At 41.1% G+C, this 25342-nt stretch overlaps 1 protein-coding gene and 2 long non-coding RNA genes across 7 annotated transcripts; 2 read left to right on the top strand and 1 right to left on the bottom strand.

The window, feature by feature from the left end:
* Nucleotides 1–3: 3 nt before the first annotated feature.
* On the bottom strand, nucleotides 4–19820 carry CSNK1D (casein kinase 1 delta). The gene is made up of 10 exons (XM_009094262.4): nucleotides 19574–19820; nucleotides 16545–16655; nucleotides 14767–14915; nucleotides 14057–14285; nucleotides 13481–13651; nucleotides 11853–12001; nucleotides 11102–11273; nucleotides 10655–10794; nucleotides 3967–4033; nucleotides 4–2142 (listed from the first exon to the last, which is right to left on the bottom strand). The coding sequence occupies exons 1-9, from the start codon at nucleotides 19647–19649 to the stop codon at nucleotides 4001–4003; spliced, it is 1230 nt and encodes a 409-aa protein (XP_009092510.1). The 5' UTR covers nucleotides 19650–19820; the 3' UTR covers nucleotides 4–2142; nucleotides 3967–4000.
* Nucleotides 19821–19971: 151 nt separating this feature from the next.
* LOC115484442 (uncharacterized) lies at nucleotides 19972–23323 on the top strand. Of its 5 annotated transcripts, none has more exons than XR_003945074.2 (5): nucleotides 19972–20184; nucleotides 21346–21470; nucleotides 21717–21777; nucleotides 22904–23075; nucleotides 23170–23323. It is a non-coding gene; the product is annotated as an uncharacterized LOC115484442 (long non-coding RNA). The 5 variants fall into 5 exon arrangements; XR_007779002.1 differs by lacking the exon at nucleotides 19972–20184 and adding an exon at nucleotides 20202–20775; XR_007779000.1 differs by lacking the exon at nucleotides 19972–20184 and adding an exon at nucleotides 20202–20775 and having other exon boundaries at nucleotides 21183–21470.
* A 1557-nt stretch (nucleotides 23324–24880) lies between these two features.
* Nucleotides 24881–25341, top strand: LOC127060251 (uncharacterized). The gene is made up of 3 exons (XR_007779058.1): nucleotides 24881–25047; nucleotides 25131–25211; nucleotides 25292–25341. It is a non-coding gene; the product is annotated as an uncharacterized LOC127060251 (long non-coding RNA).
* The last annotated feature ends 1 nt before the right edge of the window (nucleotide 25342 follows it).

Below are 25342 nucleotides of genomic sequence, written 5' to 3'. Positions count from 1 at the left end.
ACAGAAGTTATTATGAATGTATTTACACAACTGTTAAAGTACACAAATACAGTGGTAGTACAAATGAAGTGCTTTGAGATACTGGTTTATACACAGGTTTATATAGACAGTCTAACTATTTTGTGCATGATGGAATTTAACTATTATGAGGACAAAAACTGCCCACAAGTGAGTACAATTCTAGAAGTCTGCAGTCAACTTTTAAGTATAGTACAGCAATCTAATGGTCCAGATACACAGGAAATAAAAAGGCTGCTTTTTTAAGTCCCTCAGACATTACACTATTAACCACAGATATTTACAAAGAAAGCACAGTGAAGTGTAAAACTGCTCAAATGGTAGTGCACATGCCTAAAATACCAAAGTTTATAGTAACTGAGGAAATAATTCTCTTATGCAAACTTACCAATTGATCAAATTATTGAGCTTTTCCACTATACTCTCCCCAAACACACATTTCCCCAGTCTGACCCAGAGTACACCCAAGCAAATAGCTAATGTTACGAAAGTATCCAAAGAAGAATAATACCTGGTATGTGGCCTTTTGAGAGGGGCAAAAAAGAATTTGTAAACACCCAAAAAATAAAAACTACTCTCCATAAAAATCTGAAGACTAATATACCTTTAAAAATTGTCTCAATCTCTCAAAATACCTAACTGTTCAAACAAAATCTCTGTACATACTTTCCAGCACAGAACTTCCCATAATTTCAGTCATAAGAGTTCTGTTCCAAGTATCGTAAGGACAGAACACGTACTTTTATGAGACCATTTACCGTAACAGACAGTATGAAGAATTTCCCATATTTCATAACCAACAGGAGCCAACAACACCTGCAACAACCTGAGCATGATGAGTCATTCAAGCCTAGATAATTACTCTGGGCATTCTCAGGTTAGATATACTTAAGAATTAAATATGATATGCATCTAAATTGTAAAAATTCTCAGGATTTTATGGCAAGAATAGGTTACAAGGTTTGTGGGGGTGTTATTTAGGTTTTTTTTTTTTTTTGGTATAGGAATTCCTTTTTTGAGTCTTGGCATGTAACAGAAGGCCTAAATGAATGTATTTATTTATAAACATGTGGATACTGAATGAAACATGCAAATTCACTGAAGATTCAGCAGCAATGTCTATTTTGCACTTGTAATAGTCTCCAAGCTAACCAGCTTCAGTGAAGAGGAAACAAAATTTTCTGAGTAAAAACAATGTTTGAAAGTATCCATTCACCCAGACTAAGCAGAGAGACAGAACAAGCTTTCTAATTCTAAATCCCTCAAATGTCAGTCTTTCACTTGGTTCTTAATGTTCTTTACAAAAAAGAAATTCATCATTACAATCTCTACTATACTTAAGACTCTCCTGCAGGGTATTTAGTTATCCTCTTCTATGAAACACAACGAGTATTAAAAAATTCATTTGTGCTACACAGAAAGTTAAATGTCCAGTGTGAATGAAGACAGCAAATAGTAAAATGAACTTCTAACAGTTTTAAAAACTTCATGAGAAAACGGACTCAGAATGGGACAATACATGAAAGTAAACAATTTAAATAACAGCAGATGGTTTTGATTCATTTACATGTTCCCTGGCAGACTAATCTTTTAAACAAGAAATTTCAAGTCATTATCTTTAGTTCAGGTTTGTTTATACTCTACATTTTTAAATCAGACAAAAGCAAGAGTTCTTTACAGAGAAGTAAGCCAATAATTTTAGCAAAATGATACAAAAAACTTTCTTAAACCAAGTAAAAGATTTATAGTTACAGTAGAATAATAAAAAGGGAGTAAAGTCTGCCGCCTGTGGAGGGAAAACTGAAATGGCCATCCAGTAACAGGCGGTGAACTCTGTAAACCATCTTTCTTTTCCAGCCCTGTTATCACAGGGTTCTCTTAAGGTCATTGGGTTTCTGGCAAAAGCGTCCTGTAATGGCAGCTGCTGGAGTCTCTGCATGTTCCTCCAAGAGCTTTTTAGGTCACATGGAGAACTCCAATTTCCGCTCTAGTTTAGGGTATATTTGCTAGTAAAGCCATTGGCAACATGGGAGATCAGCCATGCATTATCTGCCCTCCATGGCAAAATAATTTTCACCGGTGCACAGCAGACTGGAGAACACTGGTAGTAACCCGAGCAGGAATCTACCAAAGCCAAAAAACAAGACAACATCAGCACATATCTTTCCAGTTAACATACAAGTGTCTCGCAATGTACTTCTAAACTATTAACTGCCAAAATTTAAGTGTGTGAATTTAAAATTCAATGAGCAATACAGTGTTTCACACCCACCTGTAGCTACACAAAGTTCCCTATAATTTTCCTCTTTTATTAGAAGTTAACATGGAAATTGCAACTTTCCAGGTAGAGGGGATGTTTTGAAGAAAATTAGACAGAGCATAAACATGTGCAGAAGAAAGAACCAACCAGATGAAAACACTATGAATGCACAGTAATAGACTCAATGGATAATAACTAAAAAAATACTAAGAAGGTAAAATAGAAATTCATTATTTTCAATAGCTTTTCTCTGTCCATGGGACACTGTGTTAAAAGATATTACTTTTATTTCCATAGCTTGCTGTACTGAATAAGTGTAGCATTATTTCTTACCACTTTCACCATGAAAGTGAAAAACAACCATGCGTCTCTGCAATTTAAGAAGCAAGAAACATCTAAGTAGCTGGATCAGTATTCAGTATTTGTTTCAGTTGTGAACAACTACAAATACTAAGGCATACAGTATAGGCCAACCAGCGCAGGCATGGACCAGACCAGAATGTGCATGTCTCCTGCATACGGGCTTTTCAATGCAAAGCTTTAGGTTTGCTTTTCTGCATTTTTTTTATATCTATTTTTTTTACTAAGATCTGATAACTGGTCTTTAAAGTGTTAAGTGGTCATTTACAGTTGGATCTTTTTAATGCTATACACTGTTCACTAAGCAGGTTGTGCAGAGTCAGCCAAGCACACAAAGCAGGAGAAAACAGAAGAGTAATAGCAGGATTCTTCACCAACTAGAGATACAGGATTAATGCAAGCTTAGGCTTTATAGAAAAAGTGAGACAGCAGACAAGAGTTATACAACAGAATTTATTAAGGAACAGAAAAATCTCAAAGCTTTTTTCTTAATAAGAAGCAAATCAATGAAGCTCTTGATACTTAAGAAAAGTATCCCTCAGCGACTAAGGTTCAGATTCCAACTGAAAGCTGTTTTTTCTCATATGAAACCGGTTATTGCCAAAAGCAGAACAGACTAAAAAGCCAAAAGCTGCACACAGAAAGGCAGAAACTTCTACTGCACTGAACAGTGGAAAGGACTTCATAATACCTAAATTCAAGTCTGCCTACCTCTGAGATGCTCATGGTCAACTATTCCTGTTAGCATGTGATCTTTTCTTTAAAATACAGATCTGAACAGATCTGAGTATTTTTAAAATGAGAACTCATAAGGCACAGAAAAGGATATAAAACAGTGAAAAATGGACATGGCTGTAGTAGAACATTCCATTCATTAGAAGACAAGACAGAGCCTTATTTGAGCAATATTGTCAATTGAGTCTTCATACAGGTATTTTGCTTTTATGATTCTGAAGCAGATCTGGTTTTTATTGGATGACACACTGCTGCATGGACATCCTTGGAAAGACATGTAATTCTCATACAGCTAAAATTTTGACTTGGTTATTTTACTTTATTGTTGATACCGGAACAATTTTAGGGACCTTTTAAGTCACTATTATTGTCAACTCTGCTTAAGAGTCCCAGTGGAACAGCAGCAATAACTCAGCTTTTGGAAAGACATTTGCTTTTAAGTTAGAGAAAAATCAATGCTTCATCAAGCATCCGACCAGAAGGCACAGATACAACTATGAGATCACACGAGTAGAAGAAGCAAAGTAGGATGTTTCCAAAGAGATTTTTCCCCACCCCGTACAAAGTTTTGGTGTCTAATGAGAAGCACTCACCCAGTGCTGCCTTCCAACGAAAGGAGACGAGCAGCTACTTGCCATGGTGTTCGAATGGAATGCTATTCTGAGGTAGGGGAAAAGACAGCAATTTTTAACAGTTCCACTGCCCCAATATATAAAGATGTCTTAATAAAAATCCAACCTGAACTTGCAGTAGCAACTCTAACTTTTGAGAAGCTCTGATTTCAGACTTCTATAAGACACTTCCATCATCTTAAGAGGCACGTAAAAGAAATAAATCATTAATCCTCTAAGGAAGCTGACAGGGTCAGAAGAACAGCGCAGAGTATGATGCCTATTAATATGGATAGGTGGAGAAAGATTTGTGGACGCAGAAATGGAAAATGAAGAAGCACTGGAAGTATGGCACAACACTTAAGTTATTCAATGCCAGTGTTGGCTATAGTCTCCTAAAAACTTCTTCCATCAAAGAGACAATCAAATATTTCTTTGTGCAGCACTTCAATCTTTCCAACTACAGAGAATACCTCTATTACCAATTGGAATTTGCCACAACTTTGACTGAACATATTACATTCAAGAAAAAAATATTAAACAACTTACTGTAAAACCACGAGCAGTCAGACTGAACCTTTTTTTTGAAGAAAATGAAGACTACTCACCCATAACTAGACTCTTGAGATGATCACTGCTTTCAGGATGCAGTCTGTGCATGTGGACCAGCAGAGTAGTTTTTACTAGAATACTTACTACCTCATTTACTAGCTCCTTTTTTACACCTCTTAACATTTAAAAACTTTGTGTAAAGGAGACTTAGGGAACAATTCACTAAGAGAGTGTAAGAGCAGAAGGATCTTTTAACGGCCAGTATGATTTTCTGTCTAACACACTGCACGCAGAGCTGTAATTTAGGTTTGCTTTAAACTTGAACACACCACTTAAAAGAATCCAGTACCAAATGCAAAGGCAGAGTGGAGAGATGATCTACTTATTTTAGAAGTTGTTTCAGTAGGTAACTACTTAGACCTCTATTTTGCCTTTCTTTACTTGTGAGTGGTTTTAATTTAATGCAATAGGTTCTTCACATATTTTCTCTTTAAACGTTAATTCCTGTTAAAATCATTTTGTCTCAAATACTTCACCAAATCACTCAAGACATTTTCTTAGCTTTTTGTATAAGCTGAGAGAAGTAGATTTGAAACTCTTACACTGTACAATCTGCTCTCCCAATCCATTTCACTAATGACACAAAATAACATCTCCACTTGCGTTCATTACTGTATCATACATAGATTCAAGGATTAAATTGCACCTTTTCATTAGGGAAACCACACTAACCTCTCCAACATTACATCTGCCTTCTCAGTAATTACTTACCACAGATACAGTTCCCCCATATAGGAAAACAGCCTCCACTTCTTCATCCTAACCAGAATTTGGAGTACTACAGGAATACACATTTGAATAGACTGCGCTCCACCGCTCAGCTCCCACTGATGTTTATCACTGTGAACTCACAACTTGCAGGTTTTTTGCGGCTGCATTCACTTCATATGATCCAGAAAAGTACTGAATAACACGTGCCATAGAATTTACATAATTTAATTAGAAACACTTAAGTTTCATGAACCATTTCATAAGACATGGCAGTTGTTACTCCTAAAAATGCTCGTTACTTGGTGTTAGAAACTGCATGTCGTTTTTAAGGAGAATGACTTAGGTGCTACATGGACACTGTCTTGGATGCTGGGAATGACATCTATTTTGCTATGCTTACCAATTACTATTTTTCCACGAGCATTAAATTTCTCTGAGAATGCCTAGTTTTCATAAGAGAACTCAGGTTCCTATTATTTGCATTCACAGCCTTAGTTTTCCAGTTTCAGTTGGATTTGATCAGAATTCAGTTTGGAAAAAAGAAAGATAAACACGTGGAGTAGTCATCTTTAAGAATTCTACTTAGAGTAGAGCTTTGAATGAAAAGCTTTCCTTGTCTGAGTAACATCTGTACATTTCATTGTTCAGAATTTAACAAGCAGCAGCCTTTCCTCTAGATAAACAGAGGTGGAGATTACAGATGCACCGTTGCCTTACCAAACCAAGGCATAAAGTAAATTAAATAACAAAACTAATGTATCAAATTATAAATAAGAACTCTAACAAATCTGTAGATATGCATGGTAAATGCTAAATGTTACTTTCTAGCAGGAGTATGGCTTAAGCACTTCCTGAAAAATGACCCGTGGTAGTATATTTATTTAAGACTTACTAAGGAAACTAGCACACTTGGAATGGACATGGACCAAAAATTGCTATTCTTTATGATTCTCTTGATAAGAAGTGATACGGATGACTCTCTATATTCTTACATCTCTCCAATCAAAATTTGCTTTAATGACTTTGTCACGTAACTCAAATACTTTAGGTTTTCCTAAGAACAAGGTATACAGATAATGGGAAACTCATAGCTCTAACTGCTGACCTGGCTACATCTAAGGATAAATTCAGATTACAGAAGAGCTACTTTAGTATTATGAAAACTGTAAAGAGCATAAGCTATCAACACCTACAACTTGCACCATCCTGCCTGCTAGAGAGCAACAACTGGGAAAATGAAAAGTGAATTTTCTCTAGCAAGCTCAAGTAGTAGTGTTATAAGCTGTAGTCTAAGTAAAGTGCTTCAGCCACACCACCCAAGTTGCAGAAGGTGAAGGCAGGGATTGGGAAAACAAAGAGCCATCCACTGTGGAAGATGACTGGGTTTGGGACTGTTTAAAGAACCTGAAAGTGCATGAGTCTGTGGGACTTGATGACACACACCCATCCGTGGGTTCTGAGGGATTGGGCTGAGTAAATGGCTACACCACTATCCATCATATTTGAGATATCATGGCAGTCCAGCGTAGTTCCTTCTGACTGGAAAGGGGAAACCATAACCCCCAGTTTTATATAGGGAAATATGACACAGGGAACTACAGGCCAGTATCACCTCCATACCTGGCAAAGTCATGTAACAGATCCTCTTGGAAACTATGTCAAAACATGTGGAGAATAAGGAGGTGATTGGTATTAGACAACATAGCTTCACTAAAGGTAAATTGTGTAAATTTGGCAGCCTTCTACACTGCGGCTATGCAGTGGTGGACAAGGGAAGAGCCACATATGTCACCCATCGGACTTGTGCAAAGCACTGGATGCTGTGTTGCATGATATCCCTGTCTCTAAATTGGATAGACACAGATTTGACACATGGACCACTTGGTGGATAAGAAATTGGCCAGATGGTTGCACTCAAAGAATTGTGGTGAGTGAGTTCAATGTCCAAGTGGGAAACAGTGATGAGTGGTGTTTGTCCCTCAGTATTGGGACCAGTGCTGTTAAAAATCTTTGTCAGCAACACGGACAGTGGAAACAAGCGTACCCTCAGCAAATTTGCTGACAACAAGCTGTGTGGTGCAGTCAACCTGCAGCAGAGAAAGAGATGCCATCCAAAGAGACCCTAACAAGCTTGAGAAGTGGGTCTCTGGGAGCTTCATGCAGTTCAACAAGGTCAAGTGCAAGGTCCAGCATGTGGGTCAGGTCAGCCTCAAGCATAAGTACAGGCTGTGAAGAATGGATCAAAATTAGCTCTAGGGAGAAAAACTTGGGTGTGTTCATGGATTAGAAGCTCAAAATGACTCAGCAATGTGCACCTGCAGCCCAGAAAGCCAACCACATCCTGGGCTGCATCAAAAGAAAAGTGACCAGCAACTCGAGAGAGGAGATTCTTGCCCTCTATTCTGCTCTTGTGAGACCCCACCTGGAGTACCATGTCCAGGTCTGGGGCCCCCAAAACAAGAACAATGCTGACAATGTTAGAATGAGTCCAGAGGAGAGCCACTAAGTTGACAACAGTGCTGGAGCACCTCTCCTACGAAAACAGGCTGAGAGAGTTGGGGCTGTTTAGCCTGGAGAAGAGAAGACTTTGGGGAGAACTGAGAGCAGCCTTTCAGTACCCAAAGGGGGCTTTACAAGAAGGCTGAAGAGGGGCTGTTGTCATGGCATGTAAAAAGTGCACATAGTGACAGGACAAGCGTGAATGGCCTTAACCTGAAGGAGGGTAGATTTATATATTAGGAAGAAATTCTTTACTATAAAGGCAGTGAGGCATTAGAACAGGTTGCCTAGATAGGTTGTGGACTCCCCATCACAGGAAATGGTCAAGGCCAGGCTGAATGGGGTTCTGAGTAACCTGGCCTACTAGAAGGTTCTCTGCCCATGGCAGGGGGGTCGGAATGAGGTGATCTTTAAGGCCCCTTCCAATCCAACTCATTTCCCCTGCAAATCCCTCTTTCCCTCCAACTGCAACAAGCCCATAGGAATCTGTTCAAATTATACTACAGTTACACACTGTTATTTGGTCACCATGAGTAGATACCAGCACTGGTTCACTGTCTTAAGAACTAAAGGAATACAGCAGTCAATTAATTTTAGTTCTAACAAACTCAAGAGAAGATCCTGACTAGGCTGCTTTTGAGACTGTAAAGAAGTCAACCAAGCGATCCTATACTTGGAGCAGAGTGTTAAAAAGAGCAGGTATGGAATGTGCCATTAAGCCAGATGGTACTGTTGGCCCATATCACAAATGACACATCTGGGTGTTTAAAGATCACTCAGAAAACTGCCCACTGCCCTCACAGTATTCACATTCTACAGGCCAGGCAGAACAGAAATGGATCTACAAGCCCAATTGTATTATTCGTAACTTGGAATGTTTACAATAGCATCACCTGCACAATGAATGACACGTCAGGAACAAAACATGAAAGACATACTTGCACCTAAAACAATCAAGTGGCATCACTGCATTTCTGTCTGTTACTGCTATAACTCATTTATCTGACTGTTAACAGAGACAATGCATCTGAGATTTGCTCAGAATGCCAAAGACCTGGCATATACACTTTGCCAAGAAACCATCTTTATATTAAAGTAAATGTTCAGGGAGAAGTCTGCATCACAGCCTTACAAAATATCCGAGGTCAAAGAGGACCCCTGGAAAACATGTAGCCCAATCCCACTGCCCAAAGCACACTCAACTAGAGCAAGCCACTCAGGACAAGGTCCAGTTGGGCTCCAAGTAATTTGGAAAAGGGAGACTACACAACCTCTTTGGGCAACCTGTTACAGTCCTTGCCCACCTTCATAGTAAAGAAAAGTTTCTCTGTATGTCTAAATGGAATGTCCTGTATTTCAATTTGTGCCCACTTTCCACTGTCCATTCACTGGATATTGCTGAAAACAGTCTGGTTGCACCTTCTTTACAGTCTTCTAACAGGTATTTATGAAATTTACAAGATCCATAACTATGCACAATTCTCCCCTCCTTTTTTTCAAACTATTTAAAAATACTTCAATGTGAGAATTTCTGGTGGCAAGAATAGCAGTTCAGTAAACAATATAAGATGGTGAAATTTGTACAAAGCCAGTACAGAAAACCTCACCTATACCCTATTCTTGCCCAGTCATTTCTGCTCCTGAACTGTTCATCCCTTGTGCAAGCACAAGTATCTGCACAGCTACATGGTGAAACAACTCATTCAGCTTAAACCCCCCACCACCCCAAATCCCACTTCGCTTTTATCACAATGGAATTGTTTCTCCAACCCACTTCACTCTCAGTCTTCATTAGACTGCGATGTCCAGTCTGGATATCCATATCCACCTGGCCCCCATCTAAAAAACTGTTCTTTCAAGCAGTAGGATTTCATACCTAAGAACATGTACTATCCATAACTAATTGACTCTGCCAATTAAATGATGAAGCTTAAAGAAGCCAAAATAATTTTTTGCCAATTTTTTTCCTGTCAACAAGGAACGAGTCCCTGGCAAAAATTATGCACTTAGTCCTCCTGCACAGTAGTGAGGCATGATGGAAAAACCCCTAGGTCACTGCAATAGTCCCCCTAACATACTGCTTTCCCAGAAATGTTGCAGAATGTCTACAGATTGGGTGATTTCCATTTTGTAAGTAAGACCAAAAGTAAATGGTACAAAGCCAATTGTACACTGTTTGGGACAAGACTGCCAATATGCTGAGGGAGGAATGTTTTAGCTACAGCACAGTTAGAAACATTTAACACTGTTAGTCTTAAAAAGAAGCATTCTTAAAATTTCTTTGCTAAGTCACTGTGAGCGGCAAGGATGATTTCAGCGCTGACCACGAATCATTATCATTTATCCTCCTGCCATTCTCTTCAAATGAGCCTTCTGCAACATATCCAGCATCCATGTATGTGGCCTCTTATGGGCTCTGAATTAAGAGCACTGCACTACAACTTTCTTCACTATTGCACCTTCTATTCTTCACCAAATGCTTCTTGCCTTTTCTGCATCAATATTGTCTACTCTGCTGATTTGGAAACAAAATTCACTACTGTCTCTTACTCTGCTTCTTCACTGATAACAGGTATAAGAAACTCAAGGAGTCAAGGAGCTAAATCCCATAATAGTAGGTTAAAATGCTGCATCTCTAGAATTTTGCATCCTCTCATTGCCGTCAAGGTAAAAATAAAAATTTTTTTACACTGACATTGTTCAGGCTAAATGTCAAGCATTTACATGAATGAACATCACTTGCAAAAACAGTATGAAATCACATCAATTACCTGGTAAGTTTTTTTGGCAAATTAACTTATCAAGTCGCCCTCATTTTTTCCAATACACAGATTTATTTTTTTTTTACCTGCGAAGTTGACATGCGAGAGGTATCCTGTCGGCCTGTTAAATCAGATGAGGAGATATTGACCGGGGCACCACGATGCAATCTCATACTCACTTTCCTTTCTCGTTCCATACCGGATACTGGCCGAGGAGAGGTGTTGGCTGTGAGAAAAACAATATTAGATTCTCATAATGAGAAAGGCCATGTTAACATAGTCACTGGAAAAATTACACTGTTGCTGTCTGCACATAAAAATTCCACAAAACCAAACGAGGAATCAAGGCTGTTGTTTGACATTTCACAGAAATACAAGTATCAATTTCCAGGCAATGAGCATATGCAAATATCTGCAATCTATTAAAAATCTAGGGAGGAAAAACAAAATCAAAAGGCCAAACTCTGCCCAGACACAAACCGCCAATTAGAGTAGTCTACAAGAAGCACTTACCCAGCTACTTGCTTACTCACCAGCATGTGAAGTTGGGGTAAGGGGAGTAGGAGGAGCTACATCTTGTGTTCCTCTTAGCCTGCCAGAAGCAGTGGAGGGTAATCCACGTACACCCGGATTTCGTGTATGTCTTAATCTTTCCTCTCGTTCTCGCCTTTCACGTTCAGCATCTTCAGCTGCTCTGCTTGCACCCTACAGGTAAAGACTAGTGAACAACTTCGGGGATTATTGACCTTACAACTATATGTAGTACTTTTATATGTTTATAAAAGTACTGAAAATGAAGAACTGGACAACATATGAACTGAAGTTGGAGAAGGCACCAACTGCTTTGGTAAAATTTCTTGAGAATTGCCAAAAGTTTTGCTCATACACTTGCTCGGATAGTCCTCAAATCGTTAATGTACTGTTATGGCAGCTGGACACCTCCTCAAATGTTGCAAATGATCTATGTTAAAGATCAAGGCGGGAGAAAGCAGTAATTCCACAACCTAGCCTGGTGACTGCCCTAAAGGATCTGAGAAGCCTTCCACATTAAAAGCCTTGTAACTGTAATTGAGCTGTCATCCAAGCAGTATAGCATGGATCCCGCATCTCCTGCCTTTCTCCTCATTTCCTCATCTTTCTGTCTATACAGGAGAGTTGCTAAGAGGAAATATGGAGACAATCTTACAGTATCAGTTAGGATGCCCAAAACTGACAATGCAGTAACAGGACCCTACCAAAACCATTAGGAATTCAAAGTTTTAGAAAGCTATATGAGCTACTCACAAATTTCAGCATGTTCCAGTCAAATACATAGTCATAGGAGAATCCTTGCCGATGAAAAAGGTTTCTGAATAATTGCCTTAGATAGGAATAGTCCGGCTTGTCATCAAAACGCAAAGAACGGCAGAAGTTCAAGTATGTGGCAAATTCAGCTGTAATTAAAGGAAGCCTGTTTTTTATCTTCAGATTCACACTGGCTTTTTTGTAATTCTGAGTTGAAATTACCCAAACCACCCCAAACCTGAAAAGCAGGGAATCTTCTTAACATAAGAAAAAGAATAATGATCTAATACCAGAAATCCACTAAAGGAAACACTATCACTTCAACCCTGAAAAATAAATTATTTTTCTATTACAGAGCAGGCAAAGATCTCATCTGTCGACAGCACAGAGGACCCAACAGCACATTTCTTTAAGCAACAGCTGGTGGGAAAGAAAAGGTATAAAACCTTGCCTGGAACATACAGAAGACAATTTATTGTGGGACATGGAACAGCATTTCTTTGTTAAGACACACAGAGATTCATGGCTGCTGGGTCACAAAACACAGAAAAACTTAATCTTCCAGGTAAGTCACGTCACATTTTTAATTTACAATGGTCTGAACCCTTGTTTTTAAATGGCACGTAAAATATTACAAAGCAAAAAAAAAAAAAAAAAAAAAAACCCGTAGTGGATTCAGTGCACCACAGAAAATCAGCAATATCAAAATACTAGCTTTTGACTTTGGGTCTTCCCAAATGAAATGAGATAATAATTCATATTAAGAAAAGTTCTAACAAATGGCACAAGAGACACTGATTAGTCTTCCCTGCCTGTAAACCACAGAGAAAACATGTAATTCATGAATGTAAAGGAACATGCATGAAGCCACATTTGAAACACATAAAAAATGATGAATTTTCATAAAACCCAAACAAAAACTATAGCTCTTGTCATTGTAACAAGAGGGTCAAGGAAAGAGGCTGAAGAGACAGAACTCTGTGAAATGAAAATAGCCTCTGATAACAGCTAGCGTTACTAAGTTTTAAACAAATTTAAGTATCATTTTACAATACTCAAAAATGGCTTATTATCGTTTTGGTGTAAATAAACTGACAAACAAAACTGCTCTGAGGCATGACGCTAGGATGCAGCAGGGCTTCTTATGCCTCTCACAAATTCTAATACATCAGCAGGCGAAACCAGATGAACCTGGGAAAATAATTCCCAAGCGAAACAACCGCAGTAGATAAGAGATGCATCTGACTACACAATCCAATTCATCCAAGAAACAGTACCACACAGGGAAAAAGGCAGTTTGTTAAAATGCTATTTGTCTGTTGCCAATTATCCAGCCAACAGGTGCACAAAAAATACAGTGCAAATCAGGGTACCATGCTACCCTTCCTCTTGAGGGCACTTCAACAGTTGAGACAAGGGATCCCTAGAGAAATGCTCTATGAACACAAAAGATCTGTCTTCAGCATAGTATTTTTACCATACATGGTAAAATCATGGGGATAAGGAAGGGAAAGAGGAGTAGGACAGAAAGAGATGGTGAAAAAGAGTAGTAGAATTTAACATAAGGAAAGGAGATGTACCACTAAAACATGAACACATAGTCCTAGTGTCACAGAAGAGTAACTTACAAGGATATCCTTTACACAAAACCTCAATAGGTGTAGACATTTTCTTTTCACTGATACGTTCGTATTTCTGCCTCTTTGTTGCTGCTTTCAGTCCCTGCCAGGGGAGGGAGCCCAGGTTAAAATACATCAGTACATAGCCCAAGGACTCCAAGTCATCTCTGCGAGATTGCTCTACAAACAGCATAAAAAAGTGAACTCATTAGGTTTCATTTTCTACTGGCAAAACAAAAGTCTGTGCAACAAGACTGTTATAAAAACCCTTACAAAAACAAGAGACACTGAGAGTTCCTATGCCCGTGATAAACTTGTTCATTAAAAGAAAAGCCTATCATCCTTGCAGTTATTAAAAAATGTGCTAATTCCCGAGCATTAGGGAATGTCCAAAACTCGGACTGAACAGACACCGAATATAGACTGAATCCCACCTAACCGAGATAGGCAAGGCCATGCATACTGTACTCTTAGTGTCAAAAATAGGGGCTGTCTCCTATGCTTCCACAAAGCAACATCCACTTGCATTAAAATTACATGCATCGACACTCTTGAAGTTTCTATTTATCGCTTTCCCCAGCTCACCAATTCCAAGATGAGTGTTGATGGATGCATAACGGGCAGTTCCCGTTAAGTTTTTATTTTCACGATAGGGAATATGTTGGTGAGTTCGAGCATCTCGATACTTCTTTGCTAGTCCAAAGTCTATTATGTAGACAAGATTGCCTTTCTTCCCCAGGCCCATTAAGAAGTTATCTGGCTTCACATCTCGGTGGATGAAGTTCTTAGAATGAATATATTCAATTCGACTAATCTAAATACAGAACCACAAAAAAAAAAATCATTGTCGAGAGACTAAGCACACATCTTTTTCTGACAAAAACACTAGCAATTGTGTCTAAATAATGAAAGAGGCAACCCCCCTTTTTACTGTAAAATATAAGGGCATTAAAGAGAACATAATTTAGAAGACAATGGACAAACCTTCTTTCCAGCTCTTTGCCCGTGTCTATTTTACAAAACTAGGACAATCTGTTTTCAGAAACTTTCTTGCGGAAATTTCTTAGTCTTTGAGCAGTGCAACGCCCGGTTTGCAAACAGTGCAGATCCAGTTTTTAAAGAAAAATCAATCACCTTTGATGGGATAGTTTGGATTTACAAAAACAGAGCAACTTTTGAATTTTTTCCCTATTAATACAGCCTATTCACCTCTAAATATTGGAAAAAAGTACATGATCCAAAAAATTCAATATCCCAACATATTTTACTATCTAGATAACAAAGCCATTTCCTACCATTTGGTCAGCAAGTAATAGGACTGTCTTGAGACTAAATTTCCTTGAACAAAAATTGAAGAGATCTTCAAGACTCGGTCCCAACAACTCCATCACCATAACGTTGTAGTCCCCTTCAGCTCCACACCACTTAATTGTGGGAATACCCACTAGGAAAAAAATAAATCATTTATTCAGTATAACAATTTGATTTATATAATTAATGCATACAAATCTTCAAGGCTCTTAGTATTAATTCTGAGTGTCATTACCATGAATGTTTCCATTTACAGTGAAGCTTAATATTTTCTGTTCAGACATTCCAAAATTAAACATGCGATAAATTCCAGCAGAATCAATACAAATTTATAGCAACAGTGGTCTAACAATAGTCTTTTTTCTTTTCCCCAGAAACCTTCTAGTCTTCATACTTACCTTGCAACCTTAAAGTATTGAGCATCTTTGTTGGATTTGAACCCTAAGTATTTTACCAATATTAATATTCATGTAGGCTCTAAGATGCAATAAGGTACAAATCAGGAATCTGGAAATAAAACCTTGACAAACCACTAGATACTATAACTGAGGAAGGCCTCAGAAATTAACTTAGTTTCAAAGCCTACCAAATCACCATTAAATACCTGTCTCCTTCATCTGCCCTTCCTTCATATTCTTGTCTTTCCTTCAGCTCCATGGTATTTGCTGTTTGGTGAATCCCTAACAAACTAGGATTATGAGATGCATTATTCATTCAGTTTTACAGTATGATAATTAGCCCAAATTTACGGAGGAAGTCAGGAACCTTATTTCACATAAAAATGCAGAAACGCTCAAATATTTTGAAATAAACCTGCACGTAGGTAGCCTTATTCAGATTTTCAAACACCTTACTTGGAGTTAATTCTATGCATTTTGGTGTGAAATGCCATAATTCACTGAATTTAAAGGAAGCATGTTATTCTATAAAGGCTATTTTGGTTACACGCAGGTGGCAACTGAATGAGGCGGGAATTAAAAAATAACTAAATGCAAATACACATTATTATCAATTTCTAGAGGTCTTATTACCCTACTTGGCATGTACTTGAGATACAGCATGGAATGTACTCCTTATGCAAAGCATATCCTCATCCAGGAATAATTCAAGGGAGTATGAAACAAAGAGAAAACTGAACTACACCAGGTTTATGTCCCAGAACTGCACAGGAATGTTAGGCTTCCAGAATTCCAAAATATATGAGTAAGTTACTGTAGCAAAGCAACACACAGTAGCTACAAAGTTGCTGCACTCCTACTCTCCACTACTAATGCCATTTTGTCTTAGAACTCTCCCAGCAAAGAAATATTTTTAACATGGAAAAAAGAATTCTAACACGTACAACAAAAATTAACCTGATTTTTAAAAGCTTAGAATTGCGCTACCATAATAAGCAAGTCGGGTGAAATGGTCCAAAGCCGTGGTTACCATCGTTCACTGATCCATGAGAATCAGAAATAAATCACTGTTCTGGGACCAAACTTTGTTTCACATTGCACAAGATCCTCTCATTTTAATATTTTGGGAACCGTGAGAAACTGTGGAGGATCTTACTGGTTATCATGAAGCGTGACAGCCACGGATTTGGAACTGCTCCTCCACAACCCTTGCAGAACTGAAATGCTGCTCTTCATCTACCCTGCTGCCTCTTCCCACCTTCCCCTTATTTCTCAAAAGAGATCCCAAACATTAACTGTTGGTGGCAGATAGATCAAAGGTGTAAAAGCAGTACAATCTTTAAAAAGGAAAATAGTTTGCTTGCCTCCACCCTGCATCATTTTGTAGATTTTACTCTCGATGTGGAGCTGAGGATGTTTGGTTTTCACACATTCCAACTTTATTGCAACCTCCTCTCCAGCAGCAATATCAGTTCCTAAAACCAGAAGAATTGAAAACACCGGTCAAAATATTTTTAAGATGCGTTTCCTTTGCCAAGACCAAAACAAAACGAGCATCAACAAACTACTTCTAAATGGCAAACATCCAAAGATTACGTACTTTCAGCCACAATTATCTTTCTTCTGAAACTTTACAGATACTCTCCAAGAGACTAGGATTACAAGAGACAACTATTGTATAACAAGAAGCCAAAATTGCTGCTAACCCATTAAAAAAAGAAAACAACAAAAACCCCCAGAAAAACAACAAAACATAACAAAGTGCATCTTCTCAGGGATGTCTTTCCACTTCCATTTTGTGGTAAAAATGCTCAGAATTAACGTTTACAAACGCAGCACACTGACCCGTCAACGGAAGAAGTACTAAGAATTCCAAACACCTCCTCTTATGTCTTGGAAATAGAGACTACAATTTCCCTAGATCTCAACACAGTCTGGCCGTACCCTGACACCTCATTTTACCTGGTTGGAAGGCAGCTTATCTAGACTAAAGAACACGCTGTCTGCAAAAGCTTTCTTTACAGCTCATTAAATTCACATTTTAAGAATGAAAAAACGGCTTACCTGTTCACTTTCCAAGTTTGTAGGGAGAAACTGACATTCTTAAATAGAAACAGTCAAGAAAATACACACTCTCACAGCCAAGCTACTTACAAACTACAGGGAAAAAAGTAAATAGCAAAAGGAAATGTGTGACACTTCACAGACATTATCTCCAAGTCTCTCTGCTTTAGGAATTTGGCCCTTTTCTGCTTTACCTCATGGTTCAGGATCATGTGAAGTACATCAGCTATAGTTCGATCTGATCCCCACTTTCAAAAGCCTAACTAGAGGTTCCCCTCTACTCTGACATGTCTTCAACACCCTTGTAGGCGCACTTAAGACAAAACCTGGGGACTGGAAACAGGCAAAAAGTAGTCAAATCTTCATTTTCAAAGCATAAAACTGAGCTGGGAATAGATGCTGAAATAATCTACAAATTCATTAAGGCCTATCAGAAAGCACGTCTACTTAAAAATAAATATTGACTTCTGAAATAACTTTAGAAATTATTTTAAAACACTTACATCTACTGTACAGTCTGAACAATGGAGCAATAACTGGAATTTTTAAAAAGCTGACCACATTTCGTTATCACAAAAAACACAGTTTTCAAACATCTGTTCTACCAGATATTGGAAGGCAAAACAAATGGGACTCTACAAAAGGCTTCAGTTCTTGAAAGACAGTAATTTTCCCTGGAAAAATAAATGCCACCAGCTGGATCTTCCATTCATGTACTTCCAGGCTGGTTCCATGCCTGAGCCATGCTTTCATGTAAACAGCATGACGTGTGCAGTAAGCCGTGAGAGTAAATCCATGACAATTATTTAGAAATAAAAAAAAAAAAAAAGTAAAACCCAGAGGATTTATTGCACAGAATTCAGTATGGCATTAATATATACACTAGCATACAGGGAACTATTACTTTCTGAGCAACTTTACTGGTGTAAGCTGAATTCATAGAGATAAAAGTGACACATAAACATTTATTTCACTTGCACTTGATATTAATGCTGCAATACAATCTGATTTATCTGAGCAGTAGTCAAGTTTAAATTTTTCAAATCATCTAAGACTTTTCAGATTTCAACTACTGTCTTAATTGCCCCCCAATATCCCAGTGGAAGCCAACAAGGATTTTCGCACAAGCTTTACCACAATCTTCTTCGGTCACATCTTCAATCTTCCATACATGCATTGCAGAGAGGAAGAATCACGTTCTCTGACTCTAGACCATCACATGCCTTCATTTAAAAATGCGTATTTTTCATCAGGCATATGATCTGTCTTATGGATAACCAGTATTTCATTATCTGTAAACAAGCAGCTTTAGGTAACGAAATCAGTTGGAATGCCAGCTGTGCACTGCAAGATGTATAGAAAAACAGCCCCCACCTCTCATACTGCATGCACTGCCAAACGTACAATATAAGCTAGCAAAAGTGACATTATTTTTATCTTCCACAAATATGCAGTCAACGAACCTTAACCACTGCAAGTTCCCCCTTCCCTGATCTGCTTTTCTAGGTTAACACAATTTTCAAAAGCAGAATAGCAGACTGCTATATTAAAAGCAGAGTACTTGTGTTTACCGGAAATAACGCTCATATTTCTTTCGATTTAACCCACTTCACATGGCTTGAGAGTTTGCCGAATATGTAGAGTATTTTAAAAATACCTGCTTTCAAAATATTTTGCACCCGCTACCTGTGCTTGTCATAAACAATAGCAGTAGGCTATGTCAGAGAGCTATAATAATGGGCTGGCAAAGACAATTCCAATCCTATACGTTTTACAGTTGCAAAGTGATCACGATTAGGCGACGGTCAGCAACAGGATTAGCCAAACGACGAGGATTATTTGAAAGACTTAAAGGTTCTTTTACTGCAACCTAATCACTTGTATTTGTGTAATTTTTTTTAGGCCTCACGGGAGAAAGAAACATCCTTCTTACAACAATTTTTCCTAGTCCACTGCAGCGATATTTAACCGTGGTATGTTTCTTTCTCGAAACGTTTTCCCGAATGTGGTGGGTTGTGGGGTTTTCAGGGTTTATGCGATTTTGGGTTTTTTCTTCCTTGTTTTCAGATAAGGCCATTTTTACCCTTATGCCCATTTTACAGACTCGAACGGTGCCCAAGGTCAATAGACAACAAGGAGAAGAGGCAGCCGAGTAAACCAGAATTCCCGATTTCCGCACTATCCAAATTAGGACATGATGTCAACGAAATATTAAATTACTGCTGCTGTGTCCCTAGCCCAGGTACTTGCCCGACCTGGCTAGGCCTTCGATGCTCTCCACACAGCCAGAAAACGGCCAGCTAAACCCCCAGCGAGCCATCCTCCTTACCCAGGTAGATATCCCCGAAGGAGCCGCTCCCGATCTTCCGACCCAGCCGGTACCGGTTCCCAACCCTCAGCTCCATGGCGGCAGCTCGGCTCGTCCGCGACCCGGTTCTGTTGCTCTGCCCGGCCCGCTGGCTCTCGTTCTGATGCCTCACAGTCCTGCAGTTTCGGATGCCATCGTGGCTTTGGTCTCGCCGCTCGATACTAGCGAGACAGTCGAGCCCGTCGCCGCAGCTCCCGAGCAAGATGGACACGGATTTCCGACAGGACCGGCGCCTCAGCCCCTCCGGCCCCCAGCCACCATACTGCGTGACCTCACTTCCCTAGCGACGGGGGCGGGACGCGCTGCCGCAGGGACGGGTGCGCGGCGGGCGGGGCGCGGATGCCCTCCCAGCTCCCCCGCGCCGACGGTCTCCGGGTGCTCCGGCTCGGCCGGAGCTCCTGCCCCGTCTTATCGCGCCGTCCCAGCCACATGCTGGGCGGCGAATGAAGCTAGCAGTCTTCCCGGTGCGTGTGGCGTCGTCGTCCACGAGGCCGTCGGTGGCCGCAGTGGAGATGAGCTCCGGCAGCACTGCGTTCCTAGGAGTGCCCGTTTGACCGGGAAGGCGGAAGGGGGTGGGTGCAGGGACAAAGTCTGAAAAGTGGCAAATTTCAGGGGAAATGTCATTCTTGCCGGGGAGAAGTGTTCGGATATACTCTCTTTCTCCGGGTGAGGAAGAATTTCTCTGAGCATAATCCTAAGCAGACCACCGCCGAGCACTACAGGGCCTGTATGTGTAACCATGTAGTGTCTGCACACATAAAGCTGTGTATGTGCGAAGCCTCATAATGTAAAAGTTGTAAGATGCTAACGTCTTAGGTGGCTGACAGCTGAGCCGCTGGAAGTACAGAGTAGGAGAGGGAGAGAGAGACAAAGATACATCTGAACTGTCAAATTCCCCCAGCAGCTATAAGGGTTTAAACGTGCATTTTGTGCCTTAGGACCATATATCTCAGAGAAGCGTGAGCCTGCCGTGTACTTGACCCTTACGCTGCCCAGGAGACTTTTTTTTCCCCCCCTTTTTTTTGTTTATAATACAGATAGTCCTAATTAGAGATCCCAAGAAGACTTAGACAATTCATATCATTAGCATTCCTCTCCACCCTACTTAGTTACACGTGAAGTACTACTTAGTAGTCATCAAGGACACCTTCAGGAACAATTAGGTAAGTTAACAGCAAATTGCCCAATTTAACTAGCTATGCTTCCTAAACCCGAAGTTTTATTTCTTACCAGTTTTCTACTTTCACTGCTCCAAGTAGTTATAGCAAAAAATAAAGTGCTGTCATTTCACAAAAAAGTTTTCTCCTACAACAAGCCCTTTACTCCCCTTGAACTCAAGTCAGAGGAGCCAAACAGCTGTAACTCCTCTGAGAGCTTTTATACCTGGTGGGATTTGCCCCCTCCCTTTTCCTGGGTGCCATGGGAATGAGAGGCGGGCACAATCAGGGGTATATTAACCCCAGCCTTTGATAAGGGGCTTCATTCCCTCTTTGGGGTGTGCTAGAATAAGAGCTTTTCTCTCATTTCAACGAAGTGGCTTTTTCAGCTTATCTCAGCTTGTTTTCAGCAGATGCTTTGGGGTATTTAAAGTCATAGAGGCTTTGAAGATACTGTGAAGAAAACAGCAGTGAACACAGGGAGTATTTAAGCTCATGATTTTGGGTTGTATTTTCAAGGGTGTTAAAGTGCTTTTGTAATTTCTGATTTTGTTATTTTTATATGTATTCTTTTAGGTGGAGTGCAGCTTCCAGAAATTCCAGCTTGTGTCAAGTACAGTGCCTTTTATTTCAGCAGATTCATCTTGTCACAAAAGATATCTGCCCAGTGTCAAAGATGATGCTTGAGATCGAAGCTTCAGGTGAGTTGAGGATTGTGACTAGGAGAGGGAGGGTGACCAGGTATCTGGTTAGGAGTTATTAGGGAGTGGGGGTGTTGAAGGTAGTAGGGTGAGAAATGGTGTCTATTTGAGGGGCCCCCCTAAGGCTTTTCACAAGTGTAGCAGAGGCATTTACATGTCTTACAGCACATAAACTCATCTACTGCACTCACAGAAATGCCCTGTAACTTTGCCTTTCTCTAACCCAAGTGCTACTCATAATAACAGCCACAGCCTTGGAATCAGGATGAAGCTGGAGACTCAAGGACCCAGGCACACTCAGGAGAGGGTAGGTAGCTGACTTGCTGGGATTTGACCCACATAAACCTGAACTCATACATTGGTTTTGGTTTTCTTTATTGTAGCTGAGTGAGAGGCTAACAGGTGATCACGAGGTCCTCTGAGGCAGACTTATTTGAGGTACAATGTGGATTCACATCTTTGGTTGTTCAAAAGATAAGTCAGGGGCCATGGCCTGGAGATGGGAGGATACAAAAATAGTGGGTCGGAAATTCTTGGGACAGATTTAAAAATTAGCAGAGGGTAAAGAGCCTCTCTTTCGCTCTTAGGACAGCTAAAGGGAGAGGCTCTACTTTCAATTGCAGCTGTAGGGTGTGCATTACAGAATAGTTCCGGTCTGTTGTGTTGTCCGGTGTACTATGTTACCTAGTGTGTCTTTGGGGTCCTTTGGATCAGATATCTCTGCCTTTTCCTCTCAAGGCCCTTACCACAAGCATCAGCTGTCATCTCTAGATTCTCGAACGCTCGCACTTCTCGGCACAATGCCGATACCGTTTGTTCTTTTACAGGTGGGCTCAGCCATGTCTGAGTCACATCTCAGAAGCATAGAGTCAGATGGTTTTTTGAGGCCTTGTTTCCAAGCATATCACTATCCATCCTTTCCAGCCTGAGTTGTAATGTTTGGGGCCTTATAAGATTGTATGCTGTGGAGAGAATTCTAAACATAACATTTTCTCACAAGCATCTTGATCATCATGACCAACAGTTCTTGTAACAGGTCACTCTGTTCCAGTCTTTTCTTCTGCTCCTTAGAGGAGCCTCCTCCATCCACTGTCATGTTAGCATTGGTCATCTCTTTTGGCATCCTCTTGGTCCTTGCCATTATTAAGCTTGCTAGGAACTCTTCTCTCATCCTTGTCACACCGTTTCTAGCGTAATGTGTTGTGTTTAATGTCACCTTGTTTGTCATGTTCTCTGTCATGGGTGTCTGCACACATTTGTGCCAGAGCTGCTCTGCCCTGCTGCATAGCCCGGTGCAATAGGACAAGTCCTGGGGGACCTGCAGTTTGTGGGGTGCTGCTGGACTCTAGATGATATTCCTAGATTGACACAAGATGTTTGGAGTTGTAAGGTTATCCTGCTGCCCTTTGACTTCTGTCCTCACTTTCTTTCAGATGCAGAAAGATAAAACCCAGGGCAAAAATCCATCCACCCATCCTGGGTGAGGAGGTTCCCCCGAGCAGGTCAGTCACCGTCTCTGCAGGGGGAGTGCAAAGTATGAGTCTGTTACAGCACTGTTTTTTGTCTTTTTTGGAAATCAAGCTGGATATCAGCAGTCAAGGCAAGGTGAGCATTGACCGGTGGACAGAAACAGTCGTTATTGCTCAAGTCTCACTTTCTGGTGCAACTCTAAACATCTGTTGTCATTTGTGCACTTTAGGCAATCCACTCGGAGCATGGCGATCCCCCATCGCCAACCGGCCGATGGACCGGGTCTGCTGCTCCTGTGAGCCCTGTGGAAGTGTCACAGGACACAGTGATGAAGCCTCTGCCTTTTCTATTTAGAGGTGTCACCCGGGTAGCCTTCAGCAACGGCCGAGGAGCTGCGGTGAGTCGGTGAAGCAGGGAGGAGGAGGGAGGGTCCGCTCAGGTTTCAGCAATGCCACATCACCTCGTCTCCTCCTGACCCAGGTGTGCACCGCGATGACAGCGTCTGCTTCTGAGAGCAGCCGAAGCGTGTGGCCTGAGGAGCTGGGCATTCTTAGGAGAATGGTGAGTAGCAGACTTGTGGGGCGTAGGCTTTTGGATCCTTTCAGTGTAGCTGACTAAGAAACAACAGGAAGTTGTTGAACAACAGTGCTAGCAGGAGCTTCCCGGATGTTGAGCCTGCCTTCTTTTGCACCTGACATGGATCGGCAACCCCAGGTATCTGAGAGATAAGTAGAGGGCTACGACCCACCGAGGGGATCAAAGTGGGGTGTTGAGTAGGGACCCACCGGGAGGGGTTTTTGAGTCCGCTTTGGAGATCGGGTTGTCCATGAAGTGGCCCCTTAGGCCACATAAAAGGAAAGCGTCACTTTTGATGACAGATCTGAGATGAGCAGGGCAGAGTAGTCCCGGTGTGTGTTGTGTCATTTGTCTGTCGTGCATTCCGTGCGTTTGCATATGTCATGTCTTTTACCTTAGGCCTTTGAAGGGCCTATCAGAAACCCTGGCATCATTCTTAGCATCTGTGATCTCAATGTTCCTTGGCCTGGCACCAGAGCCCTAGAACTTTTGACTCAGGAGCTCAGACAGGTATCGGAATCGCATCTCTCTTTGGAAGCATCTGGTCAGATGTCTTTTCAGGTCTTTTTCTGAGCTGTATGGACAGCTGTGCCCTACAAGGATCTGTTATGACTGATTAGGCCTTGTAAGAATGAGTGGTTAGGGAGAGGATTCTGACCGTAGGATTCCCAGGCATCCATCTTTGCCCTTCTTGGAATAAATCATTCAGTTAGCATCTTCTTCCTCCCAGCTTCTCTGAACCTCATCAGCTTACCATCATTCTCACCTCGGTCATCCCGTTTTGCATTCTCTCAGTCCTTGCAGTCATTTTCCTTGCCAAGAGATTTCTGTCCGTGTTGTGTCCCCCTTGTTTGTCACGTCCTGTCCCGTGTCACGGGTGTGCACACACATTTGTGCCGGAGCTGCTCTGCCCTGCTGCGTAGCCTGGTTCAATAGGAGAAGTCCTAGAGTGTAGAGTCTAACTACACCCTAAGTGTACCGTGGGGTGTAGTTGGACTTTAGATGGGATTTGTAGATGGACACGAGCTATCTGGAGCTGTGAAGTTATCCTGCAGCAGTTTGACTTTTGTCCTAACTTTTTTTTCAGATTCAGATGGATTAAATCTGTGCCAGAGGGTCCCATCCTGGGTGAGGGAGTTCTTCTGAGCAGGTCAGTCAATGTTTGTCTCTGCAGAGGAAGCATAAATGGTGGCTGTTACAGCACTGTTGTTCACCTTTCTTTTTAGGAAGTCAAGGCAGAGAGCAGCAGTCAAGGCTGAGTGGGCAAAGTGAGCACTGAGTAGCATACAGAAGCAGTTTCAGCTGAAGTCGCATTTTTCTGGTGGAACTCCAAGCATCCATTCTTGTTTGTGCGCTTTAGGCAATAGACTCGGCGCATGTCCAGCCCCCGTCACCAACCGGCCGACACACCGGGTTTCCTGCAAATGTGAGCCCTGTGGAAGTGTTACAGGACTCTGCGATGATGAAGCCTTCTAATTTTCTATTTCATGGTCCCATCCTGGTAGCCCTCAGGAGCAGCCAAGGAGTTGTGGTGAGTGGAGGAGGTAGGGAGGAGGAGCGCGGCTCCACTCAGGTCCCAGCAATGCCAAATCACCTTGTCTCCACTTAACTCAGGTGCACTCTGCAACAATGGCGACGGTCTCTGAGCAAGCACGAAGCGTGTGGCCCGAGGACCTGGGCATTCTTAGGAGAGGGGTGAGTAGCAAAACTGTCATGTTTTGGCCACTGTGCTACTAACATTGTGCACTCATGTTTGGTTTCCTTTCTCTTGGCAGAATGAGAGACAATAGCCCGGTGTCAGCAGGGACTCTCCCAGACGGCACGTT

This window comes from Serinus canaria, chromosome 18 (genome assembly GCF_022539315.1).
Source record: "Serinus canaria isolate serCan28SL12 chromosome 18, serCan2020, whole genome shotgun sequence".
NCBI lineage: Eukaryota > Metazoa > Chordata > Aves > Passeriformes > Fringillidae > Serinus > Serinus canaria.
This window is presented reverse-complemented; position numbering and strand designations above follow the sequence as displayed.